This window comes from Echeneis naucrates, chromosome 15 (assembly GCF_900963305.1).
Source record: "Echeneis naucrates chromosome 15, fEcheNa1.1, whole genome shotgun sequence".
NCBI classification, from domain to species: domain Eukaryota; kingdom Metazoa; phylum Chordata; class Actinopteri; order Carangiformes; family Echeneidae; genus Echeneis; species Echeneis naucrates.
Window position 1 is genome coordinate 3,272,489 of NC_042525.1, and position 18,574 is coordinate 3,291,062.

At 42.9% G+C, this 18,574-nt stretch overlaps 1 protein-coding gene across 3 annotated transcripts; it reads right to left on the reverse strand.

Moving 5' to 3' along the window:
- Positions 1-309: 309 nt before the first annotated feature.
- Positions 310-14,527, reverse strand: rrbp1a (ribosome binding protein 1a). Of its 3 annotated transcripts, none has more exons than XM_029520859.1 (27): positions 14,394-14,527; positions 10,695-12,069; positions 9,600-9,754; positions 9,340-9,462; positions 8,625-8,777; positions 8,354-8,472; positions 7,997-8,150; positions 6,831-6,969; positions 6,461-6,642; positions 6,327-6,367; positions 6,164-6,239; positions 6,032-6,069; positions 5,869-5,947; positions 5,746-5,780; positions 5,583-5,661; positions 5,400-5,489; positions 5,233-5,319; positions 4,674-4,763; positions 4,474-4,566; positions 4,319-4,369; positions 4,145-4,225; positions 3,859-3,942; positions 3,541-3,618; positions 2,817-2,900; positions 2,637-2,735; positions 1,583-1,726; positions 310-1,249 (listed from the first exon to the last, which is right to left on the reverse strand). In XM_029520859.1, the coding sequence occupies exons 2-27, from the start codon at positions 12,049-12,051 to the stop codon at positions 1,211-1,213; spliced, it is 3,750 nt and encodes a 1,249-aa protein (XP_029376719.1). In that variant the 5' UTR covers positions 12,052-12,069; positions 14,394-14,527; the 3' UTR covers positions 310-1,210. The 3 variants fall into 3 exon arrangements, with proteins under 3 accessions (XP_029376719.1, XP_029376718.1, XP_029376720.1); XM_029520858.1 differs by having other exon boundaries at positions 5,400-5,492; XM_029520860.1 differs by lacking the exon at positions 3,541-3,618 and having other exon boundaries at positions 5,400-5,492.
- Between the last annotated feature and the right edge of the window lie 4,047 nt (positions 14,528-18,574).

Below are 18,574 nucleotides of genomic sequence, written 5' to 3' on the forward strand. Positions count from 1 at the left end.
CTCACGAGCCCCAAAATGTGAAATCAGTTTCCTCTTTTAAAAAAAATAAAGTTGAATAATTATTTTACTTTGTCATACATTTGATGTTACAAATTAATTCAATATATGAAGGCTACTTGGATACATGATACAATCTGAGCCATCTGCTGGGTAAAACAAAATCCTCAGAGCTGCACTGACGTTTCTCTGCTTCCGTTTAAAAATTCTGAGCGAGCACATTAAGACACGTCACCTTAATTATTAAAACAGGGACTTGAAAGTTGTTTATGTTCATTGACTTAAAAAAAAAAAGTGTACGTGTTTGGGAGGAGTAAAGAGATAAAGATCACCCCCAGAAACAAACCCATAAATGGGCTTTCAGAAAAGTCTCCACCTTGTCATTCACTTCCTGGTGTCTGCGCTGGTTGATGCGACCTGAACATTACGGTGTGTAAAACTTGAAGGAATGCAGCACGTTTGAACACACACTTGTTCATGGATTTTATTTTATTTTTTTTTTATGTGCTACTGTGTGTGCCGTCAGGAGAAATGAGCACCTCTTATCGGTTTGATATACTGCTGTGTAAGAACACTTCCTGTCAGAAAGCAGGACTGCTCTTTACCCAGTTCCTGTGCGTAGCTTCCGATGCTGACAGGATAGTTTCAGCGTTAAATCATCATCGCGGGCCTCCAGCTGGTGGATTTACTGTTCAGTCCCCACCGGCTGTCAGACGTTCACAGACTACCACAGACAGAGTGACACTGTAGTTTATTCATTCATACAAATTCGGTGTGTGTTACTGGCAGCCAGCTACAGAGGACAGCAGGCCCATAGAGGTACTGCATCATTGAACCACAAAATGTTTCCATCATTCAATCACATAGAAAAGACATACAAAGTAATTGCACAGGTTGATGTACGTTTGACGTACAATCGGTTTCCCTTTTAACACTGAACTATGGGGTAATGTTTGGAATATAAGGCGGGGGGGATAAGTAACATCTGACATAGCCAGAATTGTTGATGGAATGTGTTTCAGTGAAGATTGCAGCAGGATTGGCTCCTCTAATCTTACTTTGAAATGCTCATATTTAATCAAACATGATTCCTACTGTTGCAACAAATGCAATATACTACAGTACGAGAAAAGAAATTGTTTTGGAATGCATAACTATGGTAATCATAAGGCATATTTGGCATTTTTCTGTAGTGTCCGCAGCAAACTTCCTGTCAGACAGATGTTCCTTCCTTCAGCTCAGAATAATCCCCCTTTGAAAACAGAAAAGAGAAAAAGATCAGCGTGAAACTGTCGGCACTCAGCTAAACTCTGAGGTAAATTCTGTTTTGGTCCAGAGGAAACTGTCCCGCTTTGTTCTTGGGTCATTTTTGAGTTGCAGCTCAACTGGACAGTTAGAGCAGAAAGTTGGTTTGATTTATTCATTTATTTTTATTTTTTTGAGGATGACTCACATCCTTATATGTGAATAGTGAATATCAGCTTCTTTATGAAGGATTTTTTTTTTTGGGCAGCTTATCGTCATTTTTCTGATATACTCAATCTTAAATTATCTGATCCTGTATATACTGTCCAGGTTGTCCCACCTTGCCTTCCAGGTGCTCCTGTAGTGTCCTCACTGTGTCCCTCTCTTTGGTCAGCTGCTCCTGAGTGGCTTTGAGAAGCTGCTGGAGCTTGGTGGCTGCCTGGCCCAAGTCTTTGGACAGCTTCTTCTCCTTCTCCAGGCGCTCCTGTTGAGAAAGCAGCAAGAAAAACACTCAATGTTCATTTAGAAAGACACTGAATGGATTGTAGAAACGACAGCCTCATCAGAAAATTGCTAAACAATCTGTTACCTTGTAAAAAAAAAAATCAGGCCATTATTATGAAATGTTGCCCCATCCAGTGGTGGACAGAGTACACAACCTCACTACTTGAGTAAAAGTACAGATGCTCCTTGTGTCTGCTGTTCACCTTGATTAATAGACTGTCCTGTGTGGTGCATGTCTAGTTCCTCCTCTGCCTCCTTTTATGACACAGATACAGAATGACGGAAAAAAATGGAGGCAAGAATCAGTGAGTTAGAGTCGCGGCTCCGCACTTTAGCTAGCTCAGCTTACGCCAGTGTAGCTCGGCTTGTTGATGCTGTAACCATGGTAACTAGCAGTCCGGGCTAATTTCACACACACGGAAGAGGAGAGGCGGAGTAGGTGAACACATCTTTTCTTCCTTCCAACATCACAGCACAATACTTTGAGTTTCATCACACGTACTATAAAGCTTACAGCGGCTACAGCTGGCGTTACTTCTCACACCGTTCAGCGGAGAGAGGGACAAACACACTTCTCTGCAAGCGTACACACAAAACAACAACACGGCTACGTGTAGAATGCCTTCAGAGACAGAGAATATGGGCCGGGAAAAAACAGAATGAATCACCCACTGAGTCTGAGCTCTGCCAGGCGAGACCAAAGGGACACCCCATATTTTCAGTCACTTCCTAATGTGTAATTAAACTCTTGCACTGCTGCCTTATTTAAAAACATGATGGGTAAAACTTCCATAGTGTGTTCATTTCGTGTTTGAAACTGGACCCACTGTTATGAATAAAAGGCATCAATCTCAGTTGAGCTTTGATTCTCTTGCTGCTTGAGAACAAACCTTGAGTTGAGCAACATCCTCTGTGTCAGTCTGAGGTGACTCTGCAGAAGCTTTCAGGAGATCCATCTGAGCCTGAAGTTCTGTTATGGCTTTCTGGGCCTGAAAGTTTGACAACACAGTGATGTCACACCCTTGTTGTTTATTAGGAAACGTCTGTTGTGACAAAACTAACTAAGCTACCTGTTCAAACTCTTCTGAGAGCTGCTGCCTCTGAGCCGCCTCCCCATGCAGCTTCTCAGTTGTCTGACTCAATTCGTTCTGCACCTGATGGGACACAAACTTACAATAAATGTACGAGCACACATACACACCAAAAAAAAAAAAAAAAAAAAAAACCTGCATGCATACAATCATTTGTGTGCTGAGGCGGGAGTGCTGCACTCACAGATACACGCACATATACACACACATATACACACACAGGCTGCTTGACCTACAAGCCAAGTTAGTCTCATTTCAGAGTATTTCAAGTGAAAGGCTCAAATCAAAAGGCAAAATTTCTGTTGCTGTTAAGATTCCTACAAAAAAAACCTGAAAGCAAAAAGCATGCTGAAAAAGGTGAGAGAGAGAGTCGTGTTAGAGTTTAATCCACTCAAATCAAATAATGGTTAGCATAAACGCCTTCTGTGTCAGAGGAGAACTGGACAGACTGGAAATTCAGCAGTTCTTCATCACCTACTGCCCAGGGTCCAGATCTCGTGGCCACATCGTCGATTTAAGACACTCTGCTGATGTAAGCTGGATCACAAAGAACTTAGCACACCTGTCTTTAGTCTTTTTTTTTTTTTTTCTGTTAAACTCAAAAGGCCGATTTGAGAAGGAGCTCTTTAAAGAAGCATCCCCGTGGCTGTCCAGTGACCTCTGACAGGAAGTTAAGGGTGCCCTGTGACCTTTGCACCCTGACCTGACTGGGTTGAGTCTCAGCTGGGCCGTTCTGTTCGCGCTGAGCCCGCATCGTGATCTCGCCCAGCTGCTCTCTGACCTGAAACAGGAAGCCGTCGCTAGTCATTGGCGGCAATAACCTCCATCCATGAATCCGCTCTGGATTACATGCCACTGACGTCTTATAACTGGCTGTTTAGGTTTAGAGGCAGCGGGGAGTTAAACAAATTCCTTGATATGTGACATCTCACACAGAAAGTGTCTCCATCTCACCTCAGTTTCTCTGATATATGAAAGAGTAAACACTGTCTGGAAGACGTGATAGCAAAACTAAAGTCACCTTTGTTAGCTCCTCCTTCTGGGCCTGGCATTCCTTCTGGGCCAAATCCAGCTGGCTCTGACTGGCTGACAGCTGGAGCTTCAGCTGAAGAGCACACACATCAGACAGGTTTGGTTTTAAAAGCACCACAAGAATGCTGAAACTTTTAATATGTGAAATGTGGAATTCCTTGTTTGTAAACATAAGATTAAAATTCAAATATGACAGTTCACCTCATCAGCAGGTCATAAAATGACAGAAAAACAAAAACACTGCTTTAATCAGCAGCTTTAACCTGCTCATGTACCTGCTCCATCTCCTCTGAGGTCCCCTGGTTGTCTGTCTGCTTTTCCAGCTGAGCTTCCAGAAGCATCATCTGCTCCTTCATCTGCAGAAAAAAAAGAAGAGTTTCCAACCTGTCATGTTGCCACAATGATTTATTTTAAGTGGTGTGTGTGTCTGTAATGAAAAATATACCCACCTGTTGTACACTTTGGTTTTCTGCTTCCAGCTTACTGACTTTCTCCAAAGCCTGGAAATGTGCATGAGGGATTATTGTTAGGGTTTAAAAAAATATGGCAAAAAAAATAAAAATAAAATGAAAGCCAAGGATTTCAAAGAAACGTTACAACGCACCACCCTGAGCTGTTCCTCTGAGTTAGCCATCTTGGACTTCCATACCAGCTCCTCCTCCTCCACACTCTTCTGCAGATGTTTCAACATTCCTTCCTACAGAAGAAATGGCGCAATAAACTCTCACAACTCACATATTCTACTGCCCTGCTGAGAGAAAGACGGTTTAATTCATATTAAACCAGTGCCCTGATGTCACTTACTGTTTCACCCAGGACGGTCCTGTACTGTTCACATTCAGCCTGCAGGGAGCCGTGGCTCTCCTCAGCCTCCTTCAGTTTCTCAAGCAACTCCTGGAACAAACAAAGCTCAGTCAGAACTTCTTCTGCCGGGCCGAACCAGCACATGAAAATGATATAAAAACATCTGCTTATTAACATCTGGCTTTTATCTGTAATGTTAAAGAACCAGGTTAAATGATTCCTTCAGATACAGACCTGTGATGTGTGCCAGTTTCACAGTTTCAGCCACACACACACAAAAAAAAACAAACATAACAGAAGTGTCTCCCACAGAGGGGCCGTCACGTTTACAGCAGCAACAGCACGTGACAGATTAGTTTTAACAGTTCACACGGTGCTTAGCAGCTTATTCTTCCTTCACTGTGTCTGTAACTGCATGTGATGGCAGTGCTCCTCACGTTTGTTCATGTCAGTCTGAACAGAAACACCATGTCGACTGGCAGATGAAAAGGGATCAGTCGGTTTGCTCACATCTTTTAAAAAAAGAAAGTCTATAATCATTAACTTTGGTTGAATTTACCTGTGATGCTGTACTTGACTGGGACTCCTGGCTCTGCTGGCTCAGAGTCTCCTGAGCTTTCCGTGTAAAGATTTGTAACCAGTTAGACTAAAAGAAAGAAAGCGGTCAAGTGAGTTTTATTTTGCAGACCAAAATCATCACAATGAGCAAGACAGCCCTTTTCTCACCTGCTCTGTCTCTAAGGGGATCTGTGGGAAGAGTGTCTGGAGAGTTTCTTTGGTTTCTGTTTGTAAAGCTGTCAGTTGTGTCAAAGTGTTCTGCTGAAACAATGGACAGCTTAATCAATAAGATGATTAGGAGCAAAGGCCGCTTTAAATCGATAAGCCACTAGTGTGTGAAGAGACTCTTACTGCATCAGCAGCCATCTTCTCTGTCACAGCTGTCAGCTTCTGTTGTAGTGATGTGATGAGGGCATCCTTCTCAGTCAGACTGGAGCCAAACAGACGAGACAGATCTAAATAACAGACCTAACAACATGTGAGGCCGATCTTTTCTTACATCCAACTCATTTACCTGTTCTGGAGTTGCTCCACTGCGTTGTCTGACTGCTAAAACAAGAGAGGACATGCAAATGAGTCAAGGAGATAATTCTTTCATAAAGGCTGAGCTATGCAACACATCTGGAGATCCACTTACCGGTGTGCTCTTAAGTTGCACCATTTCTTCTTTGAGGTTTTTAAGTTCGTCCTGAAGTGATGTGATGAGGTTAGCCTCACTGAGGAAGGAAAATTATTATATAAATAAGAAGAAAGGGAGACAAAGATCTGAGCCTGATAGATGATGATAAAAAGCAGCATACCTCTTATTTTTCTGCTCAAGATCAACAATAGTGTTATCCTGTTAGAACAGAAGATTATTTATGATTATCTCCTTGTGCAATCGAGAAGTGATTTGGTAATAAATTGAATAAAAGAGCGTTTGCAACACTCACAGCAGCTTCCTTCTTCATCTGCAGTTGCTTCAGTTCCTCGTGAAGTGTGTTCAGCTGGCTGTCTCTCTCCTGAAGGCTGCAAAAACAGAAAAATACACAATAAATAAACAAAACTCTGTATCTGATTCAACCTTGAAAAATGGGAAGAAGATTAAACCCTTACCTGAGCTTCAGCTGCTCCAGCTCGCCGCTGTTCACCTGCCCCTGTTGACGTGACAAAAAGCCTTAGGGTGACTATGAGGGGTCTCAAGCTGTCTCCGTATTTCAGAGCTGTCAAACTGATAAAGTATGCCGTACCTGATTGTTATCCTCCTCCTTTTTGTTCTGACTGGCTTCCAACAGTGAACTGATGGAGGCCACCTGCTGTACAAGCTGGCTTTTCTCTGCCTTTGTCTCCTCCAGCTGTGTGGTGAGGGCATCTATCTGAGCTGAGCGCTCCCTATTCTCAGCCTCCAATCTCTCTGCACGCACTTGATATTCTGCAGGAACAACAGTATTGAGGTTATTCCATAGTTTATATTCTGCGATGCAAATAAAAAAATAATACCACAATATGTTCTCGATGCTATTTAAATTTCTTATTATCATCATTTTCACAACCAGTCAGGTTAACTCCCATGCCTTTGTGTGTGGTAACCATTCAGACCTTGTACCCCCGGTGTCTGACCTGAGTGTGTGCTGCTCTCCTGTTGAGCCTTGTCCAGGTTGGCCTGCAGGCTGCTGTTCTTACTTTGTGTTGTTCTGAGCTCTTCACACACCTCTTCCAGCCTCCTCTGTAATGCTTGATCACTCTCAGTATGGCTGGCCTAAAAACAAATATGAAGTGTGTCAGCAGGGGGCAGCAAAGATTCACTAAATTATCCTGCACAGACTAATAATTCAAAAGGAAATCCCTTTTGCCTGTTGTCCATTGCCCATTATTGCAAAGAAATATCATAATGCCAAACATTTAAAGAAGAAGGCAACAGTAGAATCAGATAATCCACCTGTGGGACTTCCAGAAAACCTCCCAGCAAACACAAAAATAAAAGGACAGTTTGTTTGGATTTGTTTAAGGAAGTGTTTCGTAGGAAGTACTTTGAACCAAAGGGGATTTTGAGATGACAACTTCTTTCTGTCAGCAGTTATCTGCTAATTACAGACCAACAACACATACTAATTTCACAAAGGCAGCAAAGCTCATCTCAAGTCAAACAAATTAGTGCTTTCTTTCATTTATATTGACTGAAGGGCTGAGCTATTGCATAACATGTTAAAATACTGGAAGGGGTGTTAGTAAATGATTTAACCAAACAAGCACTGTCAGGAAGTGCTGACTCACTTGCTCCAAATAACCCCTAATAGAACAGACCAACAGCATTCCTCTGGTAGGTTTTGTGTAGGCTGACAGTCGATATGTAAGATGGTCTTATAGATTATGTAAAACAGGAAAGTATTGCATCTCTCAGAGTCACGTGTTGCAAATAGCATCAAGCGGCTGCTGCTGCTCTTTTACAGCCAATTACGGAAGGCTGGAGAGGCGAGATGTTCAGACACAAACGCTTATACACATTCCAGCTGGTGCTGTGAAGCATTTCCCTTGCAGCTCCATTATTGTATGGCTGCATTCCAGCTCAGCCGCAAGCTCTGTGATTACAAGGCAATTAAACTTCCCATAACATCAGGGAGTTGGGGGATAGGTAGGAACGGTCTGGACTTGCATTTTGGAAGGCCTATAACTAAATGTCTGCTCAAATAAGAAACTGCATTTTTTTAAATTTATTTTTTTTTTTTTTATAATTTGCCTCCATGTGGAAATGGAGATGATGTGGTGTTCCCGTGGGACAAGCCAACCTGCAGCTGGGAGAGTTGCTTCTCGGCAGCGGAGACCTTGGCCTCCAGTTCTTTCCTGATGTGCTCATCAGCAGCGAGACTTTCTGTCTTCTCTCCAAGTTCTTTGGTTAACTTTGCGCATTCCTGGCGCAGCTTGGCCAGCTCTGCATTTTGTCTGAGGGTTGAATGAAAGACACAGAGACAGAGAACGGGAGAACACAGTCGTCATGCTACATAAATATATAAATCAAATGCTCTAGTCTGGTACACATTTCACTCAGTTTTCACCCAACGTCACATTAATATCAATATAAAAAGCTGAGAGCATGTTGTCGTACATCACTGCAGGTAAGTTGTTGCTTTAACAAAAGGACTCACTTGCTCTCAGCCTGACTGGTGGCTTGGTTGAGGGCATCTCGGAGAATGGAGTTCTCCTGCTGTAGACGTGCCAGTTGGGCATTAGGGCCTTTTTCCAGCTGATCTTGCAAACTGTGGATCTGTAGGAAGTTTCAAGATTCTTTTTTTTAAATAAACTAGACATTGTGGACTTATGAATCTTGGATGGTATGTGGTAGGTGCACTTATTTGACTTTATGAGGGCCATTAATACTACATAATTAAAGTGTAATATTTGTGTATGAGAACTGACCTTTGCATTGAGCCTCTGGGTCTGGGCTACTTGGTCCTGGTAACTGGCCTGCATGCGGGCTTGCAGAGCAATAATTTCTTGCTCCCTCTTACTCAGTTGGGAACTCAGCTTTGTCTCCACATTGGCCACCTTGGACTTCTCAGCAGAAAGCTCCTGATAAAAAAAAAAAAAAAAAAAAAAAAAGTCAGTCGTACTCAATTTCACTGTAATATGTGCAAAGAGAGAGAGAATTATCATAACCCCACAATTGTGGTAATTTTTTTTGTTGTCATATTTATATCATCCCTCAGAGGAGATTACCATGAATTCACAATTACACATAATTTTTCACGCATGTAATTAAAGGCAAGACCACACTATAACCCTTCTAGCCTTTTCTGGGTGCTGACCTTTGTGGTTTTTACATATTCATGATATCTTAAAATATACAGATCAAGCTTTAGCCGGGGGTATGGACTACAACCTTTCCCACACCACTGCTCATAGGCTGACATATAATGAGATTGTGTGTAACATACTTTATGTAATGGTGTTTTTCCATTTCCTGCCACCTTCAGGCCCATCTTAGTTTTTGCTTCACTGTCAGTATGATTTTCATCCATCAAACATTTTTATTTTTAGATAAAATGAGCATTGGAATCTCACAGGGCTGCCAACATGGCTTTGCGCATTGTGGTGGGAATTTGGCAACGTCTGCAACACTTCACACTCTAACCTTGTTAAGTTCTCTCAGACGGTTTTTTGCTGCTGAAGCGTCCTCTTGTTCTGCCGCCAGCTGTTTCTCCCTCTCCTCCAGTTGTTTCTTCAGCACAGCCACTGGGTCTCCTTTCTGAGTAGCCTGAGAATGAAAATGCACACAGAAAGACGGGGGAGGGGGGAACTCAGTTAAATATCCTTCCAGATCTCAGATACATTCAGAACGATTAGTGGCTGCTGCCCTTGTGTTTCCTCAGCGTCGACAGAAGGATTTCATACCATGTGCCAGGTGTCCTGGATGATGCCAACTTTCTCAGACAGGATTTCGATGAGTCTATGAGCCTCCCCCTCACTGAATACCATGCTACTGATAGTGGATACCAGAGCCTTGTAGGGCAGGTACAGTGGCACATCAGCAGGATCCGCCGCTACCACTGAGGAGACAGACAAAACAGTTCACACAAGGAGGTCAGACATTAATTCATGTTTTAAACTTAGAAAGCCAGACATTTGACACAGTCGAGTCTGGATTCCCACATGGCCTTAGGGAAAGGACAAGATTGCGGCTTATCCTTTGGGTCTGGGCCCCTGGGCAGCTTCAGAAGGCAAAATGATTGGGCACCATGGCACCAGTCAGAGACAAGTCTCAGGCAATGGAAAACCTCCGCCCCTTTCCTAACCATTGTCAGGGCACTGAGAGCCTTTGTCAGTTAACAAAACAGGGCAGCCGTGTTTGCACAAGCTGGCTTGCTCTATGCCCTCCAGAGCTTGAGTGCCAGACATCACCCACCACTGCAATTGGCACGGCTTTTCACAAGTACACAGCTAGAAGTTCATCAGTACTGACAGGGTATTACTGCCTTACATTCTGAGTATCTGTGTGAGACTCGACTGTACAGAAACGTCCCCATTCCACCTCAAAACACTCACTATCAAAGGTGTTATGGCTAACATAGTTCCTGCCGAGACAAACACTTCCATCAATTCAAGGAAGAAGGCTAATTTTAACAATGATGTTTCGAGTGAAATAACATATACATTTGAAAGCCTGCAGCGAATTTGACTCTTGATAAGCACAGAAAGGGGTTGGAGGTGAGAGTTGCAGGATGCAATGCAATTAAATTATTGGTACATCGTTGATTTAATGAGCTCTGATTCTCTGATTCAACAGACTCTATAGTGCTGTGCCAGCATTTGTGCACCTTATGTGGTATCCATAAGAGTCTTGGGTGAGCACACGACAATTTGGAATATAAACTGCAGTCAGAAGGCACTATCATCTTTAATAACTACTTAAAAAAAAAAAAAAAAAAAATCACAGAAATGTTAAAATTGAGAGATTTAATGTTGAACTTCTAATCCATGTTTGCTTACCAGCCTCTGTCTTTTTCTTAGAGGACTTCTTCTTGGGCTCCTGTGCCTTTGCTGCAGCAGGGGCCTGCTGAGATCCCACAGGGGGCACTGCCATCACTGGGACATCTTTAGTGACAGCTTCTAGCACTGGGCCAGCCTTGGATGAAGCTGATGAAGACTTGGCTTGGACTGCTGCAGTCTTTGCTGGTGCTGGGGCAGATTTGCCTGTGGCAGGGGCAGACTTAGCTGTTGCAGGAACAGTAGAAGGGGCCGATTTCGCTGACGTGGGGGCAGACTTGGCCGGGGCTGGGGCAGGAGCGGATTTGGCCGGGGCTGGGGCAGGGGCGGACTTGGCCGGGGCTGGGGCAGGGGCGGACTTGGCCGGGGCTGGGGCAGGGGCGGACTTGGCCGGGGCTGGGGCAGGGGCGGACTTGGCCGGGGCTGGGGCAGGGGCGGACTTGGCCGGGGCTGGGGCAGGGGCGGACTTGGCCGGGGCTGGGGCAGGGGCGGACTTGGCCGGGGCTGGGGCAGGAGCGGACTTGGCCGGGGCTGGGGCAGGAGCGGACTTGGCCGGGGCTGGGGCAGGAGCGGACTTGGCCGGGGCTGGGGCAGGAGCGGACTTGGCCGGGGCTGGGGCAGGAGCGGACTTGGCCGGGGCTGGGGCAGGAGCGGACTTGGCCGGGGCTGGGGCAGGAGCGGACTTTGCCGGGGCTGGGGCAGGAGCGGACTTGGCCGGGGCTGGGGCAGATTTAGCTGATGCAGGTGCAGATTTGGTAGATGCAGGTGCAGATTTGGTAGATGCAGGTGCAGCCTTAGCTGGGGCAGAGACAGGAGCTTGAGTTGATGGAGGGACTGCGGAGGACTTGACTGGTGCAGAGACGAGTGGAGCAGATTGGGCTGACGCTGGCTCGACCTTGGCCACCTTCTTCTTCTTCTTCTCCTTTGGCGAGGGTGCAGGTGAGGGCTCGGCAGCGGGGCTCGGCTCGGCAGCAGTCTTGGGCTGGGCAACTGCTGTCAGTGGGGCTGCAGTGGGCTTAACTTCAGGGATGGGTTCGGGGGCAGGAGTAGGAGCAGCAGCAGACTCAATGGCTGCGTCAACTTCGGTGGCATCGTCACCTTTTTCCTGCTCTGGGATCTTTCCATTGGGCTTTTCATCTTTCTTCTTTCCACGGCTCTTCTTCTCTGACACTTTGTCCTTCTTCTTCTTTGCAGCAACAGATTGTATTTTGCCTAATTCTCTACGTTGTTTTGCCAGGGCCTCCTCATAAGACGTTTCCTTCATGGAGAAGGTAGAGACAAGAGCAATCCCGACGGCCGAGATTACCATGAATCCACCAAACACCACTATGCCAAGGGTCTGGGGGTCGTAGATATCCATTGTTCAATTTCAGTAAACCTAAAAGGATAATTATAAAAAAAATAATATAAAGTACAGTAAGTAGAAAAATACATAACAGAAGTTCAGAATTTTCAATGAGAAGAACAAGTTCACACACTAATTTATATGCAAGTTGAAACTGTAATATCAACAATATTTCTTTGTAGCTTGGCAAAACGAAACTAACAGCTGTTGTAGTGACTGATGACAGAATTTAAATGCCTGCTGTTAACCCACCGCTTTTACCTTAAACAGCCTCCAGATGTCCCTGTTCTGCCCATAAACGTTGCCTTAAGGCTGACCACACAGTACAGAGCAGCACAACTTAAAAACCAAACGTGTGGCAAATAGCAGCTGCTCAAAATCCGACGTCATATGGTCTTTGACGTGGACTTAAACATACGGCGGTAAAACATGTTCTTACAGCTCAGTTGCCCTCAAAGTAAAAACTTATACATTGCTCAGTTTTGAAATCCAGCACTGAGCCTTCTGTAGAACAAGCAAACAAACAAACTAAGCCAAAACAAACACAAACAGACTGGCTCCAGAGTGAGAACCCATTTTCATGGAATTTTCAATGAAGACAACCTTTTAAAAAAAAAAAAAAAAAGTGATTTACAACTTGGAATATTTTTCCAAAACTCTCTTATTCAGCAGATCATATTAAATTTGTTAATAGGAGAGTCACACTGTACAATATCAGTTTGATTAAACATAGAGCAAGTTGCCAAAAATTATTTTAGCTAACAAATAAATGAGATTATTATTATTATTTATAACCATAATAATATTGGTTATATTTAAAGTTCCTGTGTTCTGTTTCTGCTATAATTCATATTCGACCATTGACAGAGTTATGGAAAGGTCAGAATATCCTGCTTTGGCAAATATAATAGAGCTACTAAAATTATCAGACTTTTCATTGAGTTAAGTGGCTTTTTGAAGGGGGAGTTAAGAAACATCAACTATTTCCAGTTTTAAACAAAAATTTAAACCCAGAGAGGCAGAAAGAGTTACAAACAAGAGTAGATAAAGTACACAAGGTTACTGGCAAAACTTCCAGCTCTTGGCTGGTGGTTCTTGTTAATTTCCTGCCCGGTTAACAAAAAAAAAAAAACATACCTTAAAGCTATTTGAATGATCCCTTTAAGAGATCTCAAAGTCTCCCGTCATAAAGGAGAATGCTTAGCCTGCAGCCGATGACAGATGAGGGGCAGTAAAAGTTTTTTTTTTTTTTTTGAGGGGGGGCAAGTACACAGTTGTATCCTTGTTTATATTACGGATGAGGATGTTATCCTTGCAGAAAACATACAGTGTGGAGCTTTGTTGTCTTACAGCAAACCGACACTGACGTGGTGGAGGGGGAGAAGCCCTGAGCTGCCTCAGAGTCCAGAGTCCCCTTTTTCATAGCAGGATCTGAACACCAGAAGCCAAAGGGGAAGAGTCTGTGCTGCCTCCTAATCTCTGATGCCACACGTCACTGCATCTCCACTCAGCCTGAACAGAGACAGATGAGTCCAGGAGAACTGGATCTGGGTGACTCTGGAGAAGGACACCTCATCTTTCCAAGACCAAAAAAAAAAAAGGGAGGGGGGGGGGGGGGAGGGGGTGCTGCTGCTGGGTTTACTTACTTACTGTTCGTTAGTTATTAAAGATTATGCAGCCCATAAATTCAAATGATCTGATTTTCATTGCAATGGGGGGAGGAGGGAGTACACACACATAAATATAAATAAATATAAATAAATATACATACGTCAGCTTTATCTCTGCTCAGACATGGAGTGAAGGAGTGATCCGTTTTTTTTTTTGGGGAGGGGAAGGAGTGTCATAAAAAAAATAAAAAACCCTTTTTATTTCATACTTTGATTCAAAGGCAATTTCTTCCAACAACTTTCAGGGTATTCCAACATGAAGCTAACGCTCAACACTTTATTACACCGAGACCACAACTGAGAGGAAAAGAAAAAAGCCTTGAAGATTAATCAGATATTGTCTACTTTGGACCGAAAACATTAAGCCAAAGGGAAAAAAGAGGGGTCCGATTCTGATATTATATCAACGTTTAATGAAGCTAGCGCTGGAGCTAGCCCTGAGAATCAATTAAGTTAGCTAACGTCCTGCACAAAGTGTGGCTTTACTCAACAAAAGCCACACAACACCCCTGCAAACTGACCCGCTAGAAAGGAGGAGGACACGGTGGTGTAAAGGGATATGAAACAAACTTTAATCGGCTGTCTTGTCTTCTACTGAGAGTTAGCAGGAGTTAGCTTCCCGGGCTAGCTAACGTTGGCTCAATGAATTAAAAAAAAAAAAAAAGATTCCCAGATTCCCAGACTTACCTCGCTGCTTGATGAAGCTACGTCTGTTTCCTTCCTCTTCCAAAAAAAAAATAAATAAATAAATGTGGTGGTGGTGGTGGTGGTGTGGAAAAGCGACGAGGATGAGTGTGGATTTAATTGAATTAAAATTATAAAAAAAAAAAAAAAAGCTGCTCGTTTATCCAGCTACGTTGCTTCTCCGTCCGCCGGAGGATCCGAGCTCCGCTGTGAAGTCGTGGCACTTCGAGCTGGCTAGACGTGCTGGCCCCGTGCCCCAGATAGCTACCGTTGATCCGGCAGGCTCTCTGATTGGCTGAGAGCCGCTACAACCCGGAAGTGAGCGTCCTGGGATTTGTAGTCTTTTTTTTATTATTCTTTTTTAAGACGTCGCTTTGCCCCAAGCTTATTTCCAGTCAAACGAAAGTGATTTGTTTGAAATGTAAACGAACTGAGAATCGTTAAATTAAGTTAGAGACATTTTTTTAATTGGATTGTCTTGTTTTGTTTTTATTCTCTCTCGTTTCTTTTGCACTATGTCATACTTTTCAAATAAGAAGCTGCTTCTTTTTTTTTTTTAAGGAAGCTAACAGTAGAGGTTGTGTTTCTGAAAACTGTGTAATCCTCACACCACCATTAGGTTGTTCACACTAACAAATCACACTAATCCAAACTTTGAGTATCAACACCTTTCTTGTTCTCAGAAACTGAATGATATTTGGAAAAATGAGCAAACCCTGGAATCCAAGCAAATATTCAAGTTGAGAGTTTTTAATATTCATAATTGAACTTAAAATAAAGTTCACCGCATTATGATATTACAGCATTCTTTATCAAGTATTTTCTCAGATTCATAAAGACAGTGTACCTTGAAAACAGAAGAGTTGTCACTTTATATTTAGTGAGGTTTGTGTTTTTGTGTTTTTTTCTTCTTACTAGACAGAATATAGCTTTAGGATAATTTCATATTCAAATATAAGCTTTGCAAGTATTCTACAAATTGACATCAGTAGCCACACCTGAGAGGTCATCTGACCTCCAAGCTTCAGGATAATGTTGGTCATATTACTTGACACTCCTCAGGGAAACAGTTTATCACACCCTCCATTGTTTGAATGCCCAGAGAAGCTGTCACAAACAACTTACAATAATGCCATGTGAATACAATGCATCAACACAATGTGTACCTGTCTGACTCAGTGATCAAGTATGATGTTTGAGGAGTTCTGTCACTGAAATGTGGAGCTCCTCAACATTAAGAATAGAAAATGCATCCATCCACACGTCACTTCAGTTCAAAACAGTTTTTTAACTGTTGTCACCGTTCCAAAAAAGGCTTAAAACATTTGTTTATTGTGTGGAGATGACTTAGTCAGCCTTTAATAAAGAGCCTAATTTATAGTAGTAGTATGGGGGTAGTATGGCCATAAGCCTGGGCCCCTGACCCGACTCTGGGCCCTGGTGAATGCCCACACGCATGTGTGGTGTCACTTGCCAGCTCGTGTTGGGTCACATCACGAAGAATTGATGAATTGATGAATCCTAAAATGGGCTGAGCTGTTCTTTCATTCCATCACTATGTACCCTTTCTTTGACTCAACTCCTCTGTTGGGACTCCTTCACCAATTTGTTATCCCATTTCTCCACAGATCTACACAGTAACCTTCTGCACTCTCTTAATCCCGAGTGAGGCGACAGGAAAAGCACAGCATCCTTCATGCCACCAGTTCCACCTGCTTCCCTCCCCGTGTCCATCCTTCCACACCTTCTCTGTCCTTTACCCCCCCCCCCCCCGTATTCACTGAGGTGTAGCAATGCGCTCCCTACCACACAAAGGTCATTCCACTCAATAAAGATCAACAAACTAGCTTCCAGAGAGCTGCTGATGGTCACACACATGCACTGAAACAATAAAATATTCATCTCAATCTCATAAAAAGGTGACACACCCTGTGTTGTTAAACTATGAGGAAAAATGCAGACAAAAAAAATATATGCATATATATATAAAAAAAATATGAAACTAAGTCAACAGTGAAAGGGAATAGAACAATGAAATGAACCATGAACTGAAATAAAATAAAATAATATATGACTGACAGCTAATTGTTTCTCAACCTCACTTTAACCTTACAGCAGATGCTTTTTCTATAATGCACCTGATTAAGAGGAAATGACTTTGCCATCACTTTGCATTGCTGCTGTAACTGAGGTGTAACATTGTTCCTCCCTTTTCTCACACTGACCATGTCTGCTCTCTGCTACTGAAAGTTCAGCATAGGTCAAATTTGCACACTCAACCCTCTCTCACTTCAGTCTTTCTACAATGTGATGATAATACCTTTCAATAATACTAAATAGGATCACATATCTGTGAAGTACAAAAATTACATTTAAAGTGGTGATCTTAAAAACATTTTTCTTGGATTTCTCAGAAATGGAGATTATGTGTTTGCACTATGTACATGATAGTAAACACAGGGCAGGGCACATTAACCTTGGAAAGGTTTGGCCAAAGCATACAACTTACAAAACCTTTCCTTGCTTTCCTTTTTTAGTCTGGTGTTAATGACAAAAATGCATAATTAAAGGGATTAGAGACCTTGTCTGGCCATGAAATTGATATTCTGGACAAAATGGGTGATTTCCTCATGTTAATTAAATATGGTCCCATCTGTAGAGATCCTGGAAGCTATCATATTTCTTCACAGCAAAGAAGAAAAATGTTGAAAGAAACATTTCTGTTATATGTTTCTTAACAGGAAGCTTGCCAGGGTATATATTAACGGCCCACATGAGGGAGTGTCTTCATAATTACTGTAAATCATTAGTATCAGGAGGCAGAAACAAAAGGGTATGCAATTTAAAACCTGTATCTGTATGAAAATTTGACCCAATAGGTACCAGGAAATAGCATCCTGTTCTGTTTCATTAAGGAAGAGCAGCCAGTTAGGGCACGTCAACAAGTCATGCAGGTGCAATTTTCTGTAGCGAGTTTCTTCAGAAAGAGGTTTCATGCTTAATGCCTCTAGTCCTTCTCTTAAGCTTCTGTTGGCACTTATTGTGACTTTCCAGTTGAACAATGATGGAGCCAGGGGACATAAGGCAGGTGCTTTCATAGGCTCAGTCAGCATAGATAAGTTGACTCTTGGCAGTTCACCGAGCCATTACCACAGCTGAAGTGCAAAAGTTCTCAGAAACACTTACATCACGACATGACACGGCAGAGGAAAACATCTGAATTTCTTCTTTTTGTTCTGTCCTTCTGACAGCTTTCCATGATAAATTCACATAATACTGGCCCACTTTGTCAGAGAAGAGTGGGTATGTTTGAGGATTTTCACACATTAGTCACATTATCAGTGACAATGTCTAAAAATGTGTACAAATTCACTTGTTACCATGAATTTAAAGCATGTGCATCACCTCTATGTGAGTCTTAGGTGACTGAGGAAATCCATAAAAACACAGCAAAGTGAGTCTGATGAAAACAGCTTTGTCGCCATCAAGGCCTCATTTCTCTGATTGGAGCAAAAGGCAGAGAAAGTAATTTATCACAGCAGCACAGAGACCTCCACCAGAAGGACACGAAAAGGACTAAATTGGGGACGGATGCTTTCCTGTTTTATACTGATTAGATCAGTATCTGGTTCACAAAGAGAAATAAGTTTTCTCCAAGGAAATGCCACACCTTAAAAGAAAAACCTTGGGCTAAGAAAGAGCCTTTTTATTTGGGTCCATTAGCTCTTTCATGTCATGCTTTCAAATCCTGTTTGCGTTGTTGCATTGCAGTTAGCAAACCAATCTGTTTGTACTGATAGTGTGTTATTAGCTCGTTGGCTCTGGTCTGAAGTTGTCATCCAATCAGTGTGTGCGTGACCGGTGATGTCAGCATTGACAAATACACAAGGTAAGGAACAGCATAGAGGTTGAGATCATTCAGTTTTTTTTTTCCTCGTACGTCTCATACGGGTCTGTATACACAACATGTCAACTGCGATGCAGAGACTGGTATGTGGTACACACACACAAATATTAAGTCTCAGCTGTGTTGTATGTTGTTACCCTGCAGATTATTTGTTTGGGTCATGTTGCTTGGTGCTGCTCATAAAGTAGGTCAAGAAATGTGCATTTACGTGGTGGTGATTCCCATGAGCGCTCTGGCATTTCCTCAAAGCTTACCTAACACACCACACAGTCCCTTC

Bases quoted from the DNA above. Each gene is read 5' to 3' on its own strand.
- rrbp1a (XM_029520858.1), bottom strand. From the start codon at position 12,051: ATGGATATCTACGACCCCCAGACCCTTGGCATAGTGGTGTTTGGTGGA. The intron at 8,151-8,353 runs GTGAGTCCTTTT...TTCAACCCTCAG, and splicing joins ACCAGTCAGGCTGAGAGCAA to ACAAAATGCAGAGCTGGCCA. The intron at 6,368-6,460 runs GTACGGCATACT...TCACGTCAACAG, and splicing joins AGGAGGAGGATAACAATCAG to GGGCAGGTGAACAGCGGCGA.